The 25,265-nt window shown below is 35.3% G+C and overlaps 1 protein-coding gene across 1 annotated transcript in view; it reads left to right on the forward strand.

Annotated features, from left to right (window-relative positions):
- Vps13D (vacuolar protein sorting 13D) overlaps window positions 1-25,265 on the forward strand; it is a 1,260,195-nt gene that overhangs the window by 887,924 nt on the left and 347,006 nt on the right. Inside the window, exon 59 of the mRNA XM_090393926.1 lies at window positions 14,232-14,398. Coding sequence (XP_090250052.1) covers window positions 14,232-14,398 — 167 coding nt within the window. The remainder of the gene's footprint in view (window positions 1-14,231; window positions 14,399-25,265) is intronic.

Raw genomic sequence — 25,265 nt, forward strand, 5'->3', positions numbered from 1 at the left:
AGAGTAATTAATTTGATTTATTTTAAATTAAAATTACTTCTTAAATAAATAAATAAATTGAAAGAACTAATAGAAACAGGAATTAAGATAAATGGAATTGATATTAACTAGCTACAGTTTGTGGATGATATAGCAATTATGGCTGATAACGAAGACAAACTGAAATCTACCCTGACAAAGATGGAAGAAATTTTCACACAGTACAGCCTAAAAATTAATTATAAGAAAACAACTATTAATTACAAGTAAAATAAATCCAATGAAAATAAACCTGAAAATAAATAATAACCTAATACAACAGGTATCCTCTTTTAAATATCTTGGAAGTCTTATCACCGAAGATGGAAGAAACCAATCAGTTATTAAAGCATGAATAATCTTGGCCAAAAAGCCATTCTACAACAGAAGAAACATTTATACCAGTTAAGAACTTGGCACCCAGCACACACAAAAAAAAAAAAAAAAGCTAGTGAAAACATACATATGGAGCATTTCATTATATGGTTGTGAGGCTTGGATGCTAACAAAACTTGACATCAAAAGCCAGCCTGGTTGGCCGAGTGGTTAGCATATCTGCTCTCCAGCCAAAAGGCTGCAGGGTTTGAATCCTGCCATGAGCATGGATGTTTGTGATTGTCTGTGAAAATCTAGTTGTGGTGGTGGGCAGTAGATAGCGTTGGTGTAGATGATGATGGTAGTTGCGGTTGGTGGAGACAGAGAGTTGTAGAGGTAGGTGTCCTCCCTTGATGAGTCTTTGGACTCCTGGAGGTGTCATGTAATAATAATAATAAAAGTTGGAGGCATTTGAACTTTGGTCCTGGAGAAAAATGATGAAAATTAGTTGGACAGAAAGAAAAAGTAATGAAGTTCTAAATATAGTTCATGAACAGCAGTCACTAATGAACCACATCAATAAGAGAAGAAAAAGCCTAATTGGACACCATCTGAGGCATGGGGAACTGATTACAGAAATAATGGAGGGGACTGTAGAAGGAAAGAGGCCATGAGGCAGACTAAGAATTTCATATATAAATAGCATAATGATGCTAACTGCACTAAGAGTTATGAAGAGATAAAAAGGAGGTCACAAGACAGGATGTTATGATGTGCTGCTATAACCAACTGATTTTCGGATTGACGCACCAAAGAAGAAGAAGACTTCTCCAATACAGTGGTAGTCTTTCCTGTAATGGAAACAGTGTTCAAACTTAAAAACTTTGCATATGGATGTTATATTATCTTCTTAGGTCTCTCTCTTTCTCTCTCTCTCTCTCTCTATATATATATATCATATCTGAAATGATAATGGCAAGTACATGGTGTAATTGTATTATCCTCTATAAATTTATAACTAGAGGAAATAGGGTTTTGGATAGTTTCAAAATAAGGAAGAGAGAGAGAGAATATCTTAACTATGTGGCATATAACAGAAACAGGGACAAGTTCTCTGTGCCATATCTTGAAGAAAGCATTTTGCTCATCATATTAAAGAATCTAGCACCGTCATTTGTTCATTCACATTCTTCTCACAACAAAAATCAATCTTATCCTAAACGATGTTTGAAAATCATTGATTAGATTGCTTAACATACCTGACTTCCACTTTTCAGCTAATCAGCTGTTTTGTGCTAGAAAATAGATGACACAGGTCACACTCCACTAACTTCTCTTGTTTGATTGTTAATCTGATAACATTTTCTCTCATTATTTGTACAGTAAATTGTATTTGTATTTTTCTCTTTATTCACCTTGAAGAAGCCACTTCTTCTTTGTTGAGAAACTAGTTTGTGGTCTTTGTATAGTTTTTATTTGTTAATGTTTAATAAAAACTCAATCCTTTTCATAACTTCTGTTGTAAGGTTTAATTTATCATCCAAATTCTGTTCACTGGTCATGATAACTGATAGACACTTCTCATTCTTGGGAAACTCATAAGATGGCAGACCAGAATGCAGTGAAAGTGATGAACAAAGAGGAGGAGAAGATTTTTTTTTTTTTTTGTGCTTTTGGAGTTTCACTGTGAGGGGAATGTTGATTAGTTGATACACATGTTTGAATGGATTTAAAAGGTTAGTGGGAGTATTATTGATGCTAATTCTGATTAATAGTAATTATAGAAGTATTTGTAGAAGATGCAAGCAGTAGAAACTGAGTGCCTATGCAAAAGTGAATGAAGTGTATTAGTGAGAGAGGTGTCATTAATCAATATGCTGCCCTTTTCTGTACAGAGTCCATTATCTTTAGGTACCTCTTATGGGAACCAAACCAGATGTGAGAGCAATATCCATTAGTCAGTTAGATTTGTGATTTGTAAAAAGTTAGAAGTGTTTGGAGTTAATGTAAAAAAAAAAAAAAAAACTAATATTTTGGAAGCAGAAGAGGCATAACTGAGAGAAACATAGAAAACAAATTGACTCAAATGAAAAATTTTATTAGTTTTGTGCAGAATAAATCCTTTGATCCACAGCCAACAAAAAAGAAAAACAAATTATTAAGTAATATATGAATGTATATAAAGAAATATAATGAGATATGGATAAAAATGCTACAGGACCCATCATTAGAAAATACTCAGAATTATAGGACCTGCAAAAATTTAACTAGTAAAATACTGCATCTAGAGAAAAGACAGGCAGAGAAAAAAAATAATCAAGAATTGAAAATAATACAAAATGAGTGCAATCACAATTTTGGCCATATTCATAATCTGTGAGCTTTATGTACTCGGAAAGATTTTATCATCCTCACCAGGTGTCTCTTTCATTTTTAAATCTTAACTGAAAAATAATCATTTTCACCAGATATAGACATTAGTTTTTATTTCTGTGTTTTTGTTCATAAGTTTTTAATACTTTTTTTTTATGCATGTCTTTTTTATTCATTCTTATATATACCTGTTTATGCTTTCATTTACTTATCAACTTAGGTTTCCCTTGTATACTACTTTGATCTTTACTTGCACAGTATGACCATAGTTGGCCTTGCCATATAACCTTTTACAAATGTTATATGGCAAAACAAAAAAAAAAACAAATGTTCTTTAAAATCATATTTAATTGGATGCTACAGAAATGGCAACATCCCCATAACTGATTATTTACATTCCAACACAAAGAAACTATAGAAAACAAAAGCACAATGCAACAAAAATCTCTCCACTGAAATATCATTATATGCTATACAGTTAAAACATATCCCTTAAATCAAGAATGCTCTAATTATAAATTTCTATGATAATGAAAACCAATTATGCTTCCCAGAATCTCTTGCAATAAGGGCTAATCAGTATGTAATAAACACTCAATCACCCTATTTATTCTAGTCATCTCAATCTAACCAAATTCCAACTAATATGTAGTGATCCATAGTGAAGAATTTATGGGGACAAAAATGCACATGATGGAATAATTACTTTACTTAATTAAAAAAATAATATTCAACATTATGACCTCTATATTGAGGTCATCATCATCAGAAAAACATACATATGTACAGGACACAAGCTATATGACACTACACAAAAGTAAGATGCATCTAAATGTTTTGTTAATCGTTTACCCTAGCCTGACCTCTAGTGAATAAAAAAAAATAATAATAAAAAAAATTTTAAACAGAAAAATATTACTGAACAAAATATATACAAAATTAATTCATTATCGATTTTTATATCATCAGTATATACCGATCATAAAAAAAGTTTTATAGCAGAACTACATTAAACAATTTAATCCCAAATTTAAGTTTTCTTCTGCTTTAGGTTGTTCTGGATGCTATATGGGTTGAAGATGGGTTCTTCTGATTCTTGGAATTATTAATACATGATTCTTGTTTGGATTTGGATGATGTTTCAGTATTTCACATGCTTCTTTGAACTTTCTTTCAAACCAAGTTTTGGTGCAGTGTAGGGACTTGGTGCCTGTCCAGTTAATTCTATGACATGTTTGAAGTGCATGGTCTGACAGGCCTGTTTCACCATAGTGGAGGAATTTAATGTGGTGTTTATGTTCATCTTTTCTTATTTGGATGGTGTTGTTAAATCTTGAATGAAAGGTTTATTATATTGAAAATATTTCATTCGAATTAACAGCTATACAAAAAATTCCCGGAGAAAATGCTTGTTTATAGGTATAAGTGAAATTGTTGACAGAAGTAACAAAATAATCATTTAATTGTAAATTCTCCTATGTATTATATTGTTAAGTGTCCTTGTAAAACCGATAAGGGTTGGAATTTAGTAAAAGTTATGTTAACATGAGAAAGTTAGATGTATACAACGAGATAATCGGCTTAAAGAAATGACCCCAGGCAGTCACGTACGCAAGGTCCATGTTGCACGTGTGGAGAACACAACGAGGAGAGAACGGTACCAAGTGCAAGAATTTTAGGTGCAGGCCGGAAAAGAGTGATGTAAGAGGGAGAACAGCTCAGCAAGGATATATAGAGTTTGGCGACGCCAACTCGTGGCTCTTTTTTTGTTTGGGAGATTCCTGTGCCAGTTGTTCCCGGAGAAGTTGCATGAGAGTGGTCGAAAAGAATGATGTCCAGTGGCAGCCAAGCAGCCAGATAGCGATCCAGTGTGGGCATAATCATCAGTACAGCGGAAAAGCCAGCGCAAACCGGTCAACATGCGGAACCACGTGGACCGAATCCGGCAGAGCAGCTTTGCCCATATTGGAAAAGCTGATTCATGATTGTAATCACTAGTTTGTCCTACCTGAAGACAACTGACCATAAGAGAGGGTGACAAGCCATGTGAATTTTTCGGGAAAAGTTTTCTTGCCTTTTCGAGAGAAAAGACGAGAGATCTTAATGCTCGGTAATGTAGAAACTTTTCAGTTCATTTGTATGCAAGAAACAGTTAGTCTGCATATTTCTGCGGATATGCTCAGTGATTGGACATACAAAACTGAACCAGGACTTTAGTATCTAATCCACTGGTAGATTGTCTTGGCTCTGAGTAAGAATTCATGTACAGTGGGGGTATTGAATTGCCAAAGTTTGTTATAGCTTGATTGTTCTTGAATCTAGAATAAAATAAAATGCTTGTACAAGAATTTTAGTTGAATAGGATCAAGTCAGAAATTTAACTGGTAGTAGATATTGTCTCATATTGTTTATGACTAGGAGTATTAAGGTTATGTCTGGTTAATCATATTCAGTTTTGTTAAGTGATCTTAATATTTGTACATCGTATTAATTAATGAATAAACCTTTCTTTTTCTGCACCATTCATAAAAATAGAACTAGTGCGAGTTAAATTGTGGGGATAGTATATCTTTACTCTTACTGCAGTAAGAGTAAAGATATACAAAGTTCTTTTGTAATTGGGAATTTTAATTGCTTGATTATCGAATAGTGTGTCATTCTGAGTGTTAACTCCCTGACAAGGAAGATTCTCTTGTCTAAGAATTTGGATGGCGCAGCTTTAACAAACAAATTTTTCGATATTCTGACACGGAATTAATTCCAGATTTGTATCAAAGAAATTTGGCTCTAGCCGTGGGCAATTTCTTTGTCTACCAAGTTTGGCACACATGAGCAATTTAAGTAGTGGCCACAGAGCGGAAAGGTGAAAGCAAGCGCGAGAAAGTTTATCAAGTAATAGGGATATTCACTAAAGATACTAATCATAAGTTTTAACAATACAAATTATAAACACAACAAACACACACAAGGTAGGAATGTATGTAAAGTAAAGTAAAAAGAGAAATTTAACAGTGTGCCCTGTTTCCTCTATATAAAAGTTTGCAGGTGCGTTGAATTTTGTAAACCCCTAGGTGGACAAGGTATGGAAGGTATTTTTAAAAGAGAGAATAATATGTAGTGAACAATGTGGCAAGTGCCTAAATAGTTTTTCATGATGATGATGATCCGCTGAAATGACTACTATACTGTTACTTATATTGCTTCACTGGTCAATTACTAGCATTATTTTAGTTTATGTAATAATTTTAAATTTCTTCATCATCCTGATATGTAGCCTTAAGGAAGTGTACAAGTTGCTACAATAGTACTTACATGATTAAGTTTACCTTATTACTAATATCTTGTCAGCAATCTTCTAAATTACTGTATTACTTGTCAGCCTTCTAATATTTTGGTCTTCTAGGACATTTCTGATTGAATCAATCCATTTAGAATTTCGTCTTCCACCAGGACATTTTTTCTGCCATCTTAGCACCAAAAACCTGTTTTGCTAACCTTCCTTCTCTCTCTCCTCTCATTCTATGTAGATAATCCCATCACCCTACACTATCTCTGTTCTCACATTCTTGAATGCTGATATCAAGCTCCTTCATAATATCTTCATTTTTAATATGATTCTGCCTTGATGTCATCTGTTCACTCCCTAATTTTTGTCAGAATTGTTATGTCTGTCGTCTCTAGTCAAGTGTTTTATTTCTAACTGCTCTCACATACCCTTGAAATGGGTTTGAACACTCTCTGATATACTGATAGTTCAGTGTTTGACTGATTTTTCTGTTAATCCATATAAATTTATTCAATCTTTTTTGTTTCTTTATTGATCCCATATACAAGAGGTCGAACCTATATTTACATTAGTGCCGTGTGTAGAGTGCAGATGAGAAATGAGATAGAAGTTTATTGACACACACACACACACACACACACACACACACACACACACACACACACACACACACAGAGGCATGTTCAAAAAAGACTGAACTTTTTAAATAGCACACCAACCAGCACAGAGAATGTGCTGCTGATGCCAAATACACCTAGCAGCAGTTTTGACAACAAATCGCCATTTGCCCTGTTCTGCTATTGAGCATTAGTCGTCAAGTTAAATCCACTGAAGTGAGCATGCGCACAAGCTGTTCATGGGATTAGTAACAATGAGAAAACTTGAAGAACAACGTATATGTATGTGAAATTTTGCTGCAAACTTGGTAAAAATTTTATAGAGACATTTCAGTTACTTAACCAAGCATATAGGGAGGACTGTATGAGCCGAATGCAGTGCTATGAGTGGTTTAAGCATCAATGGATGAGTTGATCAAAGTAATGTTGGTTGTGTTTTTTTTTTTATTGGAAAGGCATTGTCCATTATGAATTTGTACCACGTGGTCAGATGGTAAACAAAGAGTTGTACCAGGAAGGTTTAGAGTGTTTGAGGTATGCTGTGTGTAGGAAGAGGCTTGATTGTGGGAAAACCAGACTTGGATGTTGCACCATGACATTGCACTGGCTCACGCGTCACTCCTTATCCCCAAGTTATATGGCAAAACATCAGACATTTATTGTGCCCCATCCACCCTATTCTCCAGACTTAGCCCTAACAGACACTTTCCTCTTTCCCAAACTTAAAATAACTTTGAAAGGACATAGTTTCCAAACCATAGAGGAGATTCAGGAAAATGCGATAAGAGAACTGCATGCCTTCAAGCAGGCTTTGTGTGTTTGCAGTTGTTTAAAGTGCTACTGGACAGCTGCTGCTCTTGTATTCACAGGTGCAATAGAAAGTAGAGGAGTGATGGTTGCTGATTCACTGGAGCAGTGACCAATGGAAGTACCTGTAGAATAAACACAATGCTGAAACTGCATCTGTGAGATAAAGGTTGAAGTGAATCTATAAGAGAGGGATTATCTATGAGCCTAATTGCTTGCCTCTGGACTGTTCAAAGATTTTAAGAGAATTTTTTAGCATGTGAGCAGCATTCTGCTCACATGTTTGGGAATTGTATATAGTTAAGAGTTGGTTGGGTGTAAAATAGCTTCTTCAACGAAAGAGAATTTCTAGTTTTTTGGATGCCGAGGAGGCTGTAAATGCCAAGTTTATGCCAGGATAGACAGGAGGTAAATGTTAGTTTGTCTGGTGATGTGTGTATTACTGAAGGTAAGGTTAGGCGAGCTGAGATCTCTTTTGCAAGAGAAAAGGCAAGACTGTGTGTTGGCATTGAACATGACAAGGTTGTCCATGCCCAATTGAAGAATATTATGTAGATCATTGTTTAAGACACTGGTTGTAGATGATCTTGTAGCCTGATATGTCAAAGTACTGCATGGTTTGTCAAATGAGTAGGATGAGTGGAAAGTATCATCATTTGCAAAGTTGTCAATGGGATTAGTAGTGATTGTGAGTGGGTCATTTAGGAATACAGTGTTTGAGTTCCAGTGTGGAGGTGATTTCTCTTCATCATTTATGCAGGAGCTCAAGGAAAAGGGTTATGCCAAGAGGTCCATTTTATGTTTGGGTACAGTAACAGTGGTGCCATCAGGAGAGAGATGAAAGTGCAGGATAGCAGGAGTTGCATCCAATGTCCTTAGCAAGGGACCAGAAGGCACAGCTTCCATTTGGACAAGAGGCAAGTTTTTTGCTGTTTGCCTGTGTGAAATCAGATTTGGATCTGCTTTTGACCAATTGGCATATGTTACATGCTTTGGTATAGGCAGAGTATGAAGCTTGAGTTGATTTGAGCCATGTGCAGTAAGTTAATCTAAGAGCAACTTCTAATTACCCTTGATTACAATATGATCAATTTGGGTGTTTTAGCATCTAGTGATATCCAGGTATATTTAAGAAAAAACAATTCTGTATCCTTTGAATAAAAAAGGGCGAAATAATATTCCGAAAAGGATGACAAAATACAAAAATGGGCAAAATACGTAGACGAACTCTTTACTGATAACAGACTGAACCCAGAAAATACTTATGAACATATGGACATAGGCAGAAGTGAAGATGCAGTTGCCGAACATGGACTGGGAACAGGAAATGAGTGAGGCTACCATCCCAAAGGCTGTGTACTTGGTAATCACCACAGGATAATAATGGGAATATAGTCAGAAACCAAATTGTTTACTTGCTAATTAATCAACGATTTCAAAGTTCTATAAAGAGTACAAAAACTTATCCTAGTGCAGATATTGCTTCTGATCATAACCTACTGGTGGCAGAGTTAAAACTTAGACTGAAAGCTATACTTAAGAAACATCAACAAAAAAGGTTTGATTTAGGAAAATTAAAAAACACAGAGATAAGAAACAAATCGAGTCAAGATCTGAATCAAGAGCCCTTATCAAGAATGATAACATCATGAGGGTTGATGAATCATGGGACAAATTAAAATCTGTCTTCATAGAGAAATATACCAATACCTTGTGTCCTAATAGAGCAGTAAAAAAGAAGGATTGGATAACTGATGAAATTCCTTCTCTCATGGATCAATGCAGATCATATAAGAATCATAGTCCAACAAAATATAAAGAGGTTCAGAAAATTATTAAATGCAAGATCAAAGAAGCAAAAGAAATCTGGATGAATGAAAAATATAAAGAAATAGAAATTCTACAGGAAAAGCATGACAATTTTTATCTACACAAAAAGCTGAAAGAGACCTCAGATATATTTAAGAAAAAACAATTCTGTATCCTTCGAAACAAAACAAGATAAATGATAAATAATATCCAAAAAGGATGACAAAATACAAGAATGGCCGAAATATATAGAAGAACTCTTTGCTGATAACAGATAGAACCCAGAAAATACTTATGAACATATGGAAGGTCCATGCATTCTAAGATCAGAGGTAGAATGTGCACTAAACTCAGCTAAAAATGGTAAAGCCTTAGGCCCGGATAGAATACCAGCAGAAATAGTAAAGTTGTTAGAAGGTGAAAAGGATGACAAAATACAAGAATGGGCGAAATATATAGAACTCTTTGCTGATAACAGACAGAACCCAGAAAATACTTATGAACATATGGAAGATCCATGCATTCTAAGATCAGAGGTAGAATGTGCACTAAACTCAGCTAAAAATGGTAAAGCCTTACGCCCGGATAGAATACCAGCAGAAATAGTAAAGTTGTTAGAAGGTGACAACATTAATATATTAGTAAAGCTATTTAATAAGATATACGATGCAGGCATAATCCCTCAAGACTGCTTACAGTTGACCTTCATCATGCTACCTAAAAAAGCAAATGTAAAAACTTGTAATGACTATAGAATGATCAGCCTAATGAGTCACATTCTCAAATAGTTTCTGAAAATAATTCAAAAAAGAATATACAGAAAATGTGAAGACACCATCAGTGATACCCAATTCGGCTTTAGAAATGGTTTGGGAACAAGAGAGGCTCTTTTCTGTTCTCAGATCTTATTCCAAAAATGTATTGACCAAACCAAGGAAAGATTAATTTGATTCATCGACTTCGGGAAAGCATTTGACAAAGTCCAACATGCTAAAATGATTGCACTATTAAAAAGAATTGGATTAGATGGTAAAGACATCAGGATCATTGAAAACTTATATTGGAACCGGAAGGCATCTGTTCAAGTTGATGACATTATTGCAGACTCTAATAACATCAAACAAGGAGTAAGGCAAGGATGTGTACTGTCACCTCTTCTTTTTAACATACACTCAGAAGCCATATTTCAAAATATCTTAAAAGGATGAAAGGAAGGGATTAATGTAAATGGTGAAATAATCAGTAACATCTGATATGCTGATGATGCAGCTCTCCTGGCTGACAGTATTCAGGACCTTCAAAATCTTTTGGAACTAGTGAATGAAGAGAGTGAAAAAATGGGATTAAAAATAAATATCACCAAAACTAAATTCATGGTCATAAGCAAGAAACCAATTCTTAATTCAGCACTTTCTTTAAATGGAAAACAAATATAAAGAGTGGCAAAGTTTAAATATCTTGAATTCTGGTTAAATAAAGATTGCAATCCAGAAATGGAAATAAAAGTTAGAATTGAAATGGCAAGAAAAAATTTTCTCTTGATGAAATCAACACTGTGTAACTGCAGTTTAAATTTAGAGCTTAGAGTATGCATGGTTAAATGCTATGTATGGTCTGTACTGCTGTAAGGTGCAGAAACTTGGACCTTGAAGACAACATCAATAACAAGACTTGCAGCCTTTGAGATGTGGTTATACAGATGAATGTTAAAAATCTCATGGACAGCAAAAATGTCCAATCAGGAAGTACTGGAACAAATGGGCAAATCATATGAACTTTTAGATACCATAAAAAAAAGGAAATCTGCATATCTTGGTCACCTACTTCGTAATGAAAAATATAAGATACTTCGATTGATTATAAAAGGGAAGATAAATGGAAGAAGAGGACAAGGAAGATGAAGAAAATCTTGGCTAGCAGACATCAGACAGTGGACTGGCATGAACCCTGAGAGACTGCTCAAAGTGGCTGAGAATGTTGAAAGTTTATTTTTCACTTGGTCAGACTATAATAAAGTTAGTTTAATCCTTTATCCAAGTGTGTGCAAACAAAGGTTGTGCCTGAAAGTATCTTCAGGACTGGGGTAAAGTGGTACAACACCGGGCAACTCCTTGCAAAGGTGGAGCAAGCTACCAACACTCCTATCTCAGTATCTCCCATAATGCAAAACACATCTCCTTGCGGATATGTATAATGTTATGCATTAAGGGAAGGGCCACTACCCAGACTAGTTTTGTCCTTTATTGAGGTCTCTTCGGTGGGAGCCAGGCCCAAGTGGAGATACCAAGGCAGAAGCATTAGCAAGGTCATCTCCTCCTATAGGAGTGTTGGTATCTTGCTCCACCTTTGCAAGGAGTTGCCCGGTGCTGTACCACTTTACCCCAGTCCTGAAGATACTTTCAGGCACAAACTTTGTTTGCACACACTTGGATAAAGGATTAAACTAAATTTATTATAGTCTAACCAAGTGAAAAATAAACTTTCAACATCTTTCTCTAAATCCAGAGTAATTTAATAAAAAGGTGGCACACTGTTTGGCAGCTCCTATAGGAGGTGATGGCTGAGAATCTTTCAAAATTTGTCAAGGTGGTTGCCGATCTCTGATAGGAGATGGCACTCAAAGAAAAAGATATCCAGGTCATTTCATGTATGTCTTTATGTTTAAATAAGCTTCCTCTTTTCAGAATTAATCATTTCACAAAAAATTTCATTTCATCAGTCACTGCATCAAGGTTTACAGCAAAGAAGTCCATAAGGAATGATGAAGGAGATGAATCTACTGTAACAACCTAGTCATTTCCTTGTGGTACTTTGTTATAAGTTGCTCAACTATTTCTTAATAATTTTTAGCTCTGTTTTTCCCTCCAAATTCTTCAGCATTATGCTTGAACAGTTTGAAGGCTTCTAGTTCTGTTTTAGTGAGACACTTTTGAATTCATAACTTAATACTTTTTTTTAGTTCGAGGTTCACAAAATATACTTTACCTTCCTTAAGTTTCGCTTTTGAAATGTTTAGAAATCCTCTGCTAAGGTTGGAATGTAGGTTTGTTTTTATTCATTGCAATAATAAAGTTCATAAGACCCAGTTTAATATTCAGCGATGACAGAAATATTTTTTGTAAGTTTGTGAGTGGTTAGTATATATGCTCTCCAGCCAAAAGGCTCTAGGTTCGAATCCCGCCATGAGCATGGATGTTCGTGATTGTCTGTGAAAATACTAGTGGTGTTGGGCAGTAGATGATGATGTTGGTAGTTGCATTTCATAGTAGTAGTAGTTGGTGGATTGAGTGGTGGAGACAGTTGTAGACAGTTTGGACTCCCTAGAGGTGTCATGTAATCATAATAATAATATAGAGACTGTTGATTTCACATCAATTATCTTAATATCCATGCAAAAAAATTACAGCAAGAATCACTACCCAGACCATTTACTGTGTTTATTGAGGTGCTGTAAAAGTGTAGGATCAGCTTTCCAAAAACTGAGTGCTCTACGAGATCATTTCTCACTGAGTGATTTAAAAGGATCATTACTAAACTCATTAAATTTATCACTCCTGACCTAAATCACCCCAGGACGAGATGCTCATTATTGATGGCTCCACTCAGTAATAAGCAAAAATCTACCAATGAGCAGAACCACTCTACTCCCAGGAAGCAATCCCAAAGGCAAGCATTATTAAAATATTATCAGGAGCCAGACCTAGGAAGATATTAAGGTTAAGTGAAGGCAGAAATCATATATATTTTAAAAACAGGTATCACCATATTAAATACTCTGGATGAGAGATAATTGAAAGATTTTCCACTTGATTACAACATATATTAATACTTGACAAGAAAGTATATTCCGATGTTAATCCTACACCTAAGCATAAGTGTAAGCATAATATATCTCCATGGCAAGTCTACTTGTATGTAGAAATAGACTAGTCATATGGTTCAAAATGTGAACTACGTACTACAAATATCTGAAATACCTGGAAAATAACACCACTTTGGTCACCAAAGAATCCTTAAGATGTCACTAAAGTGCCCCACCATCAGCAATTTGGATGAAGCTAGATGCTGCACATTTATCCAGGCAATGATTATTCTACACCAATCATGCTTGGTAACATCACTTGTATGTTAGATATCCTTCTCCCAAAACAAATCTTTTTGAACAAGATTTGTTTGGTGAGAATTTTTTTAGCATTAGATTACTTTTAGATATACTTTTAGAGTGGTAAATGAGTGGAATAAGCTGGCAGAGTCTGTTGTGGGTGCTATGACGGTGAGCGAGTTCAAGGCAAGGTATGATAGATACTGTGAGAATGTCGTATAGTTGTGTGGACATGATGTTTAGGGCCTCCCTCGATGTGTCTAAGGGCTCCCTGGAGTCACCCAAAATAATAATAATAATTAGTTTGAAGAATGCTAAAGAATATTTGGAAGCAAAATAAGTGCACTTATTTTGTGCACTTATTCAACACACAGATGAAAAACCGTGATATTGATATAAATAGTATAAGCTTTGAATTCAGATTTGTTGAAATGGAGAATTCTGTTTATAGAATCTCACAATTTTTAAATTGTGTGGAATGCCACAAAACCTGGGAAGAGAGCATCATATTGAGCATGAAAATGCTTCTGTCATCTTTGCATCATTTGCCTAATCAGTAATCTCGAGACCAATATTTGGAAAACAGCTGCATGCAAGTGACTGACATTGATAAAGTTTCACTATTATGAAGAAGCCAGCTGCATTACATAACAAACAGAATATTGGAGTTTATTTTATTTTATACCAGATGTTTGCCTTAATCCACAAAGATTGCTTTTCTGGAATGGTAGTGCATTTTTCACACCTTTCCTGCAAAAAATATTATTCAAAAAGACTGTTGCTGCAATATTTCATTAAATTTCTGTGTGTAATCCTTTGTGTGTGTGGACATACAACATGCTTACATGCATATATTATAAATAAAAATGAATAATAAATCATACACAGATTTATTTATTTTCAGCTTCATGTGTCATCTCCTTACTGGCTTGTCAACAAAACGGGTTTACCATTACTATTCAGGCAAGAAGGAACACAGGTTGAGTCAGCTGGACAATTTGAGGAACATGAATTAGCCCGTAGCATGGCACCTCTTCTCTTTTCATTTGCTGATCGAGATGCTCCTGCTATGTATGTATTAGTTTTATTTTCCATTTGATATTCTAGAACAGCAATATTATGCGATTAATAATATAATACAGGCTTGTTACACTAGGAATATTAAAAATAAATAAATAAATAAAGAGAGAGTAACAATTTGAGGGTAGAGATCAGCATACCCCAATTAAATTCAGTAGTGTTAATTATTAAAATGAATTTTTTGTTTCCTATCACATTGATATGTTTTGAAACACAGAAAATGTTCCATTTTTATTGAATGTTCAGCAGTATAATAACAATTTGAATAAAAAAAAATACATTCAAAAATTATATTTCCTATTAAAAATGTATATCGAATATAGGAAAATGCTCACATAAAAACAAATTTAGATTTTATTGAAAATTAAATAAAATATATTAATTTATATTTAAAAGATGACTTTGCTTTCTAACATGTACTTCACCATGTGTGATACCTCTTCATAATGGAGGGGACCTTCTGGTAATGGTACTGGCTCTTTTCATTTTTTATCCTCATCTGTTTTTTTCTTCCCATATTCTTCACTCTCTTTCTCCTGAGAAAGAAACCATTTGTCTTGTTTTCCTAGCCATCATCACTGGGATCTAACACTCCACCACTTTGTTTCTTATGTGGTTTGACATCGAAATCTGGAAAGGGATATCTTTCTAGTTTTGTTATATTTGTTAGTACAAGTATCCATGTGGAATACTTAATCATGATAGGCAATCACCAGTGTCCCAGCCAGAAACCATCAACTTACCTTCAAAGGCAAATGGTTTGGAGCACTCATTCTCCACCATCTGTAGAGAGATCCCATTACTTGTTGCAGTACCTTTTTAGTGTTCTCCCTTTATTTGAGAATCAGTCTGTCATGCTCTCATTTATCAGGGCTGTCAATATACCCCATACAGAAATCATTTGCTTATCAGCTTATAACAACAAAAAAAAAAAACCATTAAACCCTGCAAATATTCCATTTTTTCATTATTTGTTCAACAGGTGAACATCCATTAGTTAAAATATCACCCTTCTTTATCCCCAAAATTTGGGGAAAAATATCCATTCAACAATTATTCTTATTAAAACATTTACCAGAAACCGTTGAAACAGCTCCTTTGTGCATCAATCGGGCTAATAGCAAAATACCAATCACAGAAATCTTAAAACTTAGAAGTTTTCTTCATGAAGTAATATCCAGACGCAATCTGCTTAATGTTCGTGACAAGGAGATTGGCTCTGAATTAAAAAAAAAAAAACATAAGAGTGACAGCCATTAGATGAATTCTTGAACATTGGGCAGTAAAGAGTATGAAAATAAAGACAAAGTACAAAACAAATAGATGTGCTCATTGAAAGAGAAAATATCCAATCATTAAATTCTCTGCCTGTCAGATGTGGAATTACTGGTTGGTTAGTTGTTTCGGATATATGGCTGAAAATCTTCAGTACAGAATTGTTGTGGATTCTGCCAAAATGTGGATTATGTTACGTTCCTGTTATAGAAACATAAGTTAGTGTGTTTCTCTCTGAAAGAGATGGATTTCAAACCTGGCAAGGATTCCACATTCTTATCTGCAAGGACAGGTAAGGTATGGACTTGCCCATGGAGGAGTAGGCATCTTTGTGTGCAGCCATGCCTCTTATCAACAAACATCACTTAATACTGACATATAGGCAATTTCCATTTCCTTCTAATTTCTAAGATCTTTTATTACAGCATACTGCACCAGTCTGCCACCCAGTGAAGATATTCCCTAGGATGAATTTAATGACCTTATATTGCATTTGCTATCTCTTAGATCACAAACTAATACCAGAACAATGGTTGAAGAGTGCATATACAACAATATCCTTTCCCTCCTAAGCATTGAAGTAACACCACCTTCCACTTGCATATCTGAAGAGTCACTGGTGCTTCCTTTGGCAATTTGTTCACCACACCTTTTCCTGCTGTTTAAATGGGAATGGAAACTGTGGTAATACCTATAATAGCTATCATTTCCCTCTGATATCCATCCTCTTACATGGACAGCCATGAATTCCATCATAGATATCAAAATGGAAAACAGTTCAGGCTGACTGGAATATTTTCTCATGCCTATCAGAATTTGATTCTACAACAGTCAGCTACTCTCCTATTCATAAAGGAGTGCATAATATTGCAGTGTATATTATAAGCCACCACAATAGCAGTACCAAAAATATCAATTTGGTTTTTGCCATACTTCCCAAATCATGGTGGAATTCAATGTACAGCAAAAAAGAAGCCCAAAAGCAACTTGGGTATTTACTGAAGATACCTCACCACAAAAAGTTTATTACTTTCAAATGTGTCTCAATCTTACACACCACAATGCATCCCCCTTCAGAACCAAGAGGAGTCATGTATCTAAATCAAGTCTATCATCAATTTATCACAAGATAAATAAACACCACTGAGGTCTGGCATGAAATCTAACGATGAAAAGCAGATATTTCCTCATCTCTCTTATATCAGAATGGATCACAATTAATCATCCAAAATAACTGCATATATGTTCAGGGAGAATATTGCCAAAACATCAACATCCTCTTACAGCCCAGAATTCCTCTCCCTAAAGAAGATAAACATCTAATGCTGTTTGCTTTGAACATACTGGAAGAGTACAACATGCCATCCAAGAAAGATCACCTGAAATTGCCAGCAAAGGTTGGTCAATTGGTAGAACCTCTGCTACTAATGGCTCGCAAAAAGGTAAGCACATTTGAGCATGGTTAGTAGTTGGAACGTGTTCAGTCATTTGATGCTGTTGGCACACTCTCCCTCGATGAGTCTTTGGACTGCCTGGAGGTGTCACATAATAATAATCTTCTTTGCTTCAGTGGCAGTGAACTGTCCGTAGATCCATATGATATCCATTATGAGATGATTAAACATCTGTCACCAAACTCTATTGATCAATTGCCCTACTTATTCAACAGAATTTTCTGTAAGACTGAATTTGTGGAATACGGGCAGCTTGTTCAGAATCATGGATGTAAAGAATAATTAACTCTTTGTCTTTTACAGTTTCTGTAAACAAACTTTTTTTTTTTTTTTCAAGATACGTCTGTCATTCCAAACCATCATACTACTCTATATCATTTAATGCAACCTGTTCGAAATGTTTTGCTAAAACACAAGCACTCGTAATAGTTTTTTTTAAAGAATCTACAGCTTTGGTCTATTTATTATAAACTTTATCCCTAACTTAATTTTCATGACCCAGAGGAATTAACCACTTTATCCAAGATGATTGATGAGGAAGTCCCACAGACTTTCTGGTAAGTTTCATGCTATTTACTGCCATTTGGATAACAGAATATTTTCCGTTTTTGTTGTACTTGCAATGTGAGACTCATCTGCATCAAGCCATCAGCAATATTTCAAAATGGGGCACCTCCAGATCCATTAATAGATAGGATTGATATCTCTGCCCATGTCCCAAAAGGGAAATAAAATCATTAAAATATTTTCCTGGATAGAGTAGAATTGGAGGATATGTTTCCTGTGGAGGAAAAATGAATGCTGGCCAATCACATTTCCTTAAAAAAAAAAAAAAAAAAAAAGAAAATTGCCAGATTGATAAAAGCAAATCCTCACAAAAAGAAAAGATAGATGTATTCTCCAAACTTTCCTTTATTTAGTTGTTAACAGTTCCTTCAAAACATAATGGATGATATCAAAGCCCTTTTACAAAAATATAAGCCAGTGTGCTTCTGTCTACAAAAGCTGGATTTCAAACTTGGTGAGGATCCAGTGTTGAGATATACCTGTATATCTACATGAAGGAGGATTTACCATCTTTGTGGGCAAATATATCTATCGTTACCCATCAAATTTTGCTTAATACTGACTTAGAAGCAGTTGCCATTCACCTTTCAATAGGATTTCTTATTACACTATGCTGCATCTCTCCACCACAGTGAAGATATTTCTCAGGATGACCTTGATAACTTGAAGTTGGTTGCCAACCCCTAAATTTGTCATGGGGGATGTAAGTGGCCACAGTACTATTGGATAGTTCACACATTGTCATCAAAAGAAGAGTTGTGACATGCATGCTTCACATCAATAACCTATCTCTTTTAAACAATGGAAGAAAGACCTTCCATGCACCTATCCAAACATACGCAGGTATCAGCCTAACAATTTGTTCACCATTTCTTTTTTGAGTGTTTAAATAAGAAGTAGAATCTGTGCAAGTTATCATTTTCCCATGATATCCACCCTTTCATATGGGCAACCATGTATCCCATCATGGATATCATGATAGAAAATAGATCAAGCCAAGTGGAATGTTTTCTCTTACCTGGCAGAAGTTGATTTTACTACCATATCTCCTCTTCTGCTAATGAAGCAATGATATTACAAAGTGTGTGACTTTGTAGTATCGCAGCATTTCTGTCTTTCTTAAAACCATTGTGGAATTCACAATACATATCAGCCAAGAGTGTTTGTCTAAATTTGGGAATCTTCTGTAGATACTCCGCTACACTAAAATACTATCTAATTCCTTTCAAATGTTCTCATACCTTAAAACAATACCTTCACCATCAGAGCCAAAAAAGACGTGCATCCAAATTATATCTTCTATCACCAGATGAACAAACACGAAGAAGGTGCAAGACAAATTCCAGAAAACAAAGGATAGCTATTCCTCTTATTTCCCTTTGATCCCTGGCCAGAATGGATGCATGGTTGCCTACTCAGAAATAATTGCAAATAGGCACAGAGAAAGTTTGTCAAAACATCAGAATTTCTGGACCTAAAAAATAAAACACATCAGACTGTTTATTTTGAATTATTGGAAGGTTAATGCAACCTGTTCAACAAATATTATCTGAAACGCACTTTGCTTCAGTACCAGTCAATGGTCTTATTACCAGACATCTACAATATTTTGATATGTTAAACAGCAATTATGACTCATCTGCTCCTTCTTATTTAACAAAATTTACTGTGGGAATAAATTTTCACTATCATAACAAATGGCAAGAATTTTTGCTCTCCAAATCTAGTTGAGGATTCAAAAATAGTAACAGATTACCGTATGATTACTCTAGCAAGATGTTTGTGCAAAATATTGGAAAATTTGTTAATTCTCCTCTTTTATGGTTTCTGAAGAAGTCTTTCTCCAAGACATGGTTTGGTTGAAAAACATTATTCTACACTATATTATTTAATCTGACTAGAAGCATCCATTACAGATGTCTTCCTAAAACATTATGGCTTACTATCTGTTCGCTTTGAAATGGAAGAGTCATATGACACAGATTGCAATATAGATTATTGACAGACATACATAACTTTGGTCTTAGAGGAAACATGCTCTCTTTTATTAATTGCTTTATATCTAACAGCATGTTTTGCATCAGTCTGTTTGCTTTCAAAGTTAACTTAATAAGTAGTTATTAAGTTACTTATAAATAGTTATTAAGTTAGTTAATTATATACTACAACTTTATCCGACTGTAAATAATACCCTCTATGTGAATGACTTTACCATCCATTTTGTCATTCATGTAGCATAATGGTCACAGATCAAATTTCAGCAGGAGACATATTTCAATCCTCTCTTTTTATGCGACTTTCAGCTAAAAAGGCTCAAGTACCTTAGTACCATGATGAAGATCTTTCATTAGGTGGATAGACATGCCCATATTTGAAGATACTTTCCCTTCAAGCAAATGAAACCATTCCAGCAAGTCCCACTCAACCCAGAAATAGAGGCATTTGGCATCTGCACCCCAGTAGAACTGCTTAATTAGAATATCCTTCATCTGTTTATATATTGAATCACCATTTTCATGTGACATCTGCTCTCTTACATGGGTAGCATGTGCTCTATCACAGATTACACAATAGACAGTTTTTTCTCATTAGCCAAATTCAATTCTTTGGGGATCAATTCATCTTTTAACAGACTGTATTATAGGAGTAGCCAGAACTGCAATTCCTAAAACACATAGTCTGTTCCCACGTATTTCTAAACATGGCATATTGATAATTGCACAGCAACCAAACAAAAAGCCCAAAAGAAAGCTTGGTATTTTCCACAGATGACCTACAACAACCAACCTAATTACTTTCAAACATATTCAAACCCAAGCATGATACATTTGTTTTCAGAGTCAGAAGGAATCCTGAATCCAGCATACTTCTATTATATCAAGATCCACTAGCATCAAAGAATCCTGGGGAAAAATGAAAGGCAGATACCGTCCACCAGCTCTCCATCCTAGAACATCATGTTGCACAGTTGCTGACCCACTAAAGGAGACTTTTGCAAAAACACTGGCAACATCTTTTTATTCTCCTAAGTTTATTATTCACAAAAGCAAAGCAGAAAAACAACTTCAGTTTACTTCAGATGACACAAAAGAATACAACAGGCCATTTATCAAAAAAGAAATGAAAGCTACTTAAATGATGCCCAACTGTTGTTGGGCAAGATGATATCCATTACGATGGATAAACTGCTGTACCTATACAACAGAGTTTTCTGTGAGTGCATATTTGCAGGTACCTGGCAAAAGGCAATTATTATTGCCTTTCCTAAGCCAGAGAAGGATCCAAAATCTTCCCTAATACCTAATGTCCAATTGCTCTCACCAGTTACTTGTGCAAGATTCTGGAAAAAAATAGTTAGCTCTTGTCTTTGAGGGTTTCTGGAAAGAAACAACCCTTTTACAGAACACAATCTGGCTTCCAAAAATACCATTCTACTACTGATCATCTAGCCTAGTTGGAGGAATCCATTAGGGATACCTTCCTAAAATATCAGCATCTAGTATCAGTTTTCTTTGATATAGAAAAAGCTTATGACACTGCTTGAAGATTTGAAATATTGAAAGTATCCAAACAAAAATTTTGATCTTAGAGGAATTTTTTTTTAATTTGATTTTTTATGGCACAAAGACATCAAGGATCATACTGCACCAGGACTCAGGTCACAGTAATACATATGGTAATTGGTTCAAACCTGCAATCTCTTGGCTGGAGAGTGGATACACTAACCACTCAGGCAACCAGGCTGGCAACTTAGAAACTCCTTCTTTTTATCAAGAGCTTCTTATCTAACAGAATCATCCAAATCCAACTGGGAGCTGCTCTCTGTAGACTTTATAACCAGGAGGTGGAAGGAGTCCCACAACATTCATTTTTAAGTCGCACTTTATTGCAATCAAAGTAAGCTCAATAACAACTTCCTCCAACAGCAAGTAGTATCCCCTGTTTGGATGACTTCACCATCTTTTGTCATTCATGTAATATGAGGGTCATAGAAAGACAGCTGAAGCAAAGCCATTTGTCAGCTCTCAAAATGGGAGTATGCAAATGGGTTCAGATATTCACAGCAAAAGAGTTTTTGTGTGCATTTTTGACCAGAGAACTCCAAATAGTAGGATAAACATTAATTCCATTTTCACCAGAAAGTTCTTGGGGCTCGTATTTGACAGCAAACTCGGTTTCCTCCCTCGCATATGTCAAATACGAGACAAGTGCCATAAAGCATTGAACCTACTACACACCATATCATCCACTTTTGGGATGCTGACAGATCTTCTTTGATTCATTTGTTCAGGACATTGATAAAATGAAAACTTGATTATGGATCCCAAGTCTATGCTTCTGCCTGGTAGAGTATATTGCAGTGGTTAGACCCTATTCATCAAGCCATCACGATTGCAGTTGGTGCATTTCAAATATCACTGATTCCTAGTCTGCATGTTGAAGCAAATGAACCACCTTTCTCACAACAGAGATGCCAACAACTGCCTCTGTTATATGTAATAAAAATAAAATCCTTGCCACCACAGCCTCATATAGACAAATATTTTTCATCCATGATGGGAGAATTTGTACATCATTTGACAAGCTGCCATAAAATCTTTTGGTTTGCAAGTATAAACTATCCTGGAAGTTTTAGTGATTGCAGTAGATAACATAGCCAAGATGACACTTAACACACTTTAACTATTGCAGTCATACGTACCACAGATTGATGTTCTGGAAAAAATCTTTCATGGTTTCTGGAGAGAAATCTTTTTCAGAACACAATCTGACTTCCAAAAATACTTGTCTATCAGAAGCTATGAAGCTTATAGAATTGAATACTCTAATTTTGTGCCCATCTGCAGAAACATTTCATTATCAGATCCTAGATTTGCTGTCATCTTTGCAGACCTTATATCTCCCCAAATTTTACTAGAGTGTAAGTGTACTAACATTACAGCTGAACTGTGTGCAATAGAACTTGCACTAAAATACATCACTGCCAAAGGTCCATAATATATTCAGACTTGCAAATTTCTCCAGGCAATAATAAGTCTAGGTCTGCAAAAACATCCTATGCTCTCTTTAATCCAACATCTCCTTTTTAAATTATGAAAGTTACATTTAGATGTAGATTCTGTTGATTTCAAACCATGTTGGGATCAAGAGAAACGAGACTACAGGTACTGCAGCAAGGTTCACTCATTTCCCAAACGTCCATTTTCTGGCTGTACCATACACTGATTCAGCAGATGATCAGACTTGCACCACTTTCTCAGTGGCAGTCATCTTGGAATAGAATGACTAATAATAACCTCTACCAAATTATGCCTGAAATTAAATTATGACAGTCTAGTCTACACATGGTTCAAAAAGAGAAAGTTGTACTACTTATCTGATGTTAATAATATGTGCTGTATTAATACTGTGATAAATATACACTTACCTAGTGCATCATTCTTAACTGTGAGAAGGACTAAGCACATTCATGAACATGTAACTGAATGGATGTCCATGTGCACAGCTTAGAGGAAACATTTGCTCAGATTTCCCAAAACAAAATCATTCACAATTCACATTCATTCCTAATATTTTAGGATTAGCCAAGCTTTTCTTGGAAGTAAATTCCAAAGATGATTGAGATGTGTTCTCATGAAGAACAGATGTGGGGTTCATTCATCGAAAATTCTTAGAAAAAATTTTGCTTATCCATTATTTCAAAATAGGTCTTTAGAGTATTTTACAGTGTTTACTGCTACAGTAAAGGTTGTACTTTGTTTGCATGTCTGGTATGGTGATGTGTTTGGGGAGGGGGTGGGGTATCCATTATACTATCTATTTACAAACCCCCCCCCTTCTGCTTTTTTTCAACCAAAATTCTTCATAAATACACACATGCAAAACTAGAGTTCATAGGATGATATAAAATTAATTGACTACCATAGTAATTTTTGGTGTCATCCATAATATCACAACTATAAATCATATTCATTTGTCTGTGACTGATCTATTTCTATTCATGTCTGTTCTTTCCTCATAATTTCCAGTCATAACTAGAGGGATACTGTTTTCTGAACAAGTTGAAATAATTGGGCAGGGAAACTAAAATTGAAAAGGTTGAATGTAAGAGGGAAAAACTTATGTAGTGAATGTATATTTGTTGATCTTTTTTGCAGAATGATTTTAAGAATAGAGTGGATAAAAATCACCATGGATTACTGAAATTAGTAGAATGTATATCAGTTCTAAAGCTGGTACAAGAACTAAAGGGAATCTGCTTTTTGTCTACTAATGCAAGAAGCATTCAGAATAAGAGGGAAGAATTTTTGGCATTAGTCAGTGCAATCTCACCAAAAGTTTTAGGCATTAGTGAAACTTGGCTGTCAGCAGAAGATGTGGTTACTGGAATTGAATGTGATGGGTACAGTATTTCAGGGAGGATAGAGAAGATAGAACTGGGTTCTATCTTCTCTTCTATCTTGTTGATTATAGCTAATGAGTTGCAGCCAAAGAAAGTAGTATATCAAGAGGATAGATGTGTGAATGATAGTTCATTTGAGATGGTCTGGTGTGAAATAGTGACCAATGCAACCAAATATACAGTTGGTTGTTGCTGTAGGCCAGAGGGTACAGGGGGTGATATTGAATTCATGCTTCAGCAAATTAGTGCATTGAGTGCAGGGTTAGTGATTATTAAAGGGGATTTTAATTATGGTGATATCAATTGGAAGGAGGAAATATCATGTGACAAAAAAAGAAATGGAATTTGTACACCTTCTAAGAGATAATTACTTGAAATAGCACATAACTGAAGGGACTCGTGGTGTGAAAGTGTTGGAACTGGTGATAGGTTTGGAGGACATACGCATAAGTGAGGTGTCCTCGTTACCTCCAATTGGTGAGTGTGATCATGTGGTATTGACGTGGGAGTTTGCAAAATTTGTGGATATCTCTCTTAAGAAGGGGTATATACAGAACTACAGGTTAGATTATTATAACACACTTCGGAGTGAACTTGCAGTGGTCCCTTGGCAGAACATTTTGCAGGGGGAAGATGTTAACAGCGCATGGGATAAAATCAGCAGGTATCTTAGGAAGGCAATATCTTCCGATATTGCCTTTTTTTCATGGTCAGGAAAACAAACAAGGTAGGCGTTAGATGGATGAGTAGTAGTAGTATCAGGCTTGATCTGCAAAAAAAGAAAATGTTATGGAGAATTTACAAGGAAAAAAAGGCGATCAGTACACCCATGAGCAGTACAAGGATCAAGCTAGGAAGGTTACCAGCATAGTAAGAAAAGCGAAATCAGATTATGAGAAGACCTTAGCCAAAGAGATCAAGGGTAATCCCAAAGAGTTCTTCTGCTATGTAGCAAGTAAAAGGAAGAATGACTTTGGAAGGATAACCTTAGTGGGTGCTGATGGTATTGAGATGATCAATTCAGATGTAATAGTCGAGTTACTGAGTGATCACTTTTCAAAAGTCTATCACCCAAGTGAGGATGCCTCTGTACCTGTAGCAATAACTAATGTGAGAATTGAAATTAATAAATCAGAGGTACTTAGTATATTGCAGAATT

Source organism: Typopeltis vanoorti, chromosome 6 (assembly GCF_054136105.1).
Source record: "Typopeltis vanoorti isolate ZY-2024b chromosome 6, IOZ_Tvanoo_1.0, whole genome shotgun sequence".
In the NCBI taxonomy this organism is placed as follows: domain Eukaryota; kingdom Metazoa; phylum Arthropoda; class Arachnida; order Uropygi; family Thelyphonidae; genus Typopeltis; species Typopeltis vanoorti.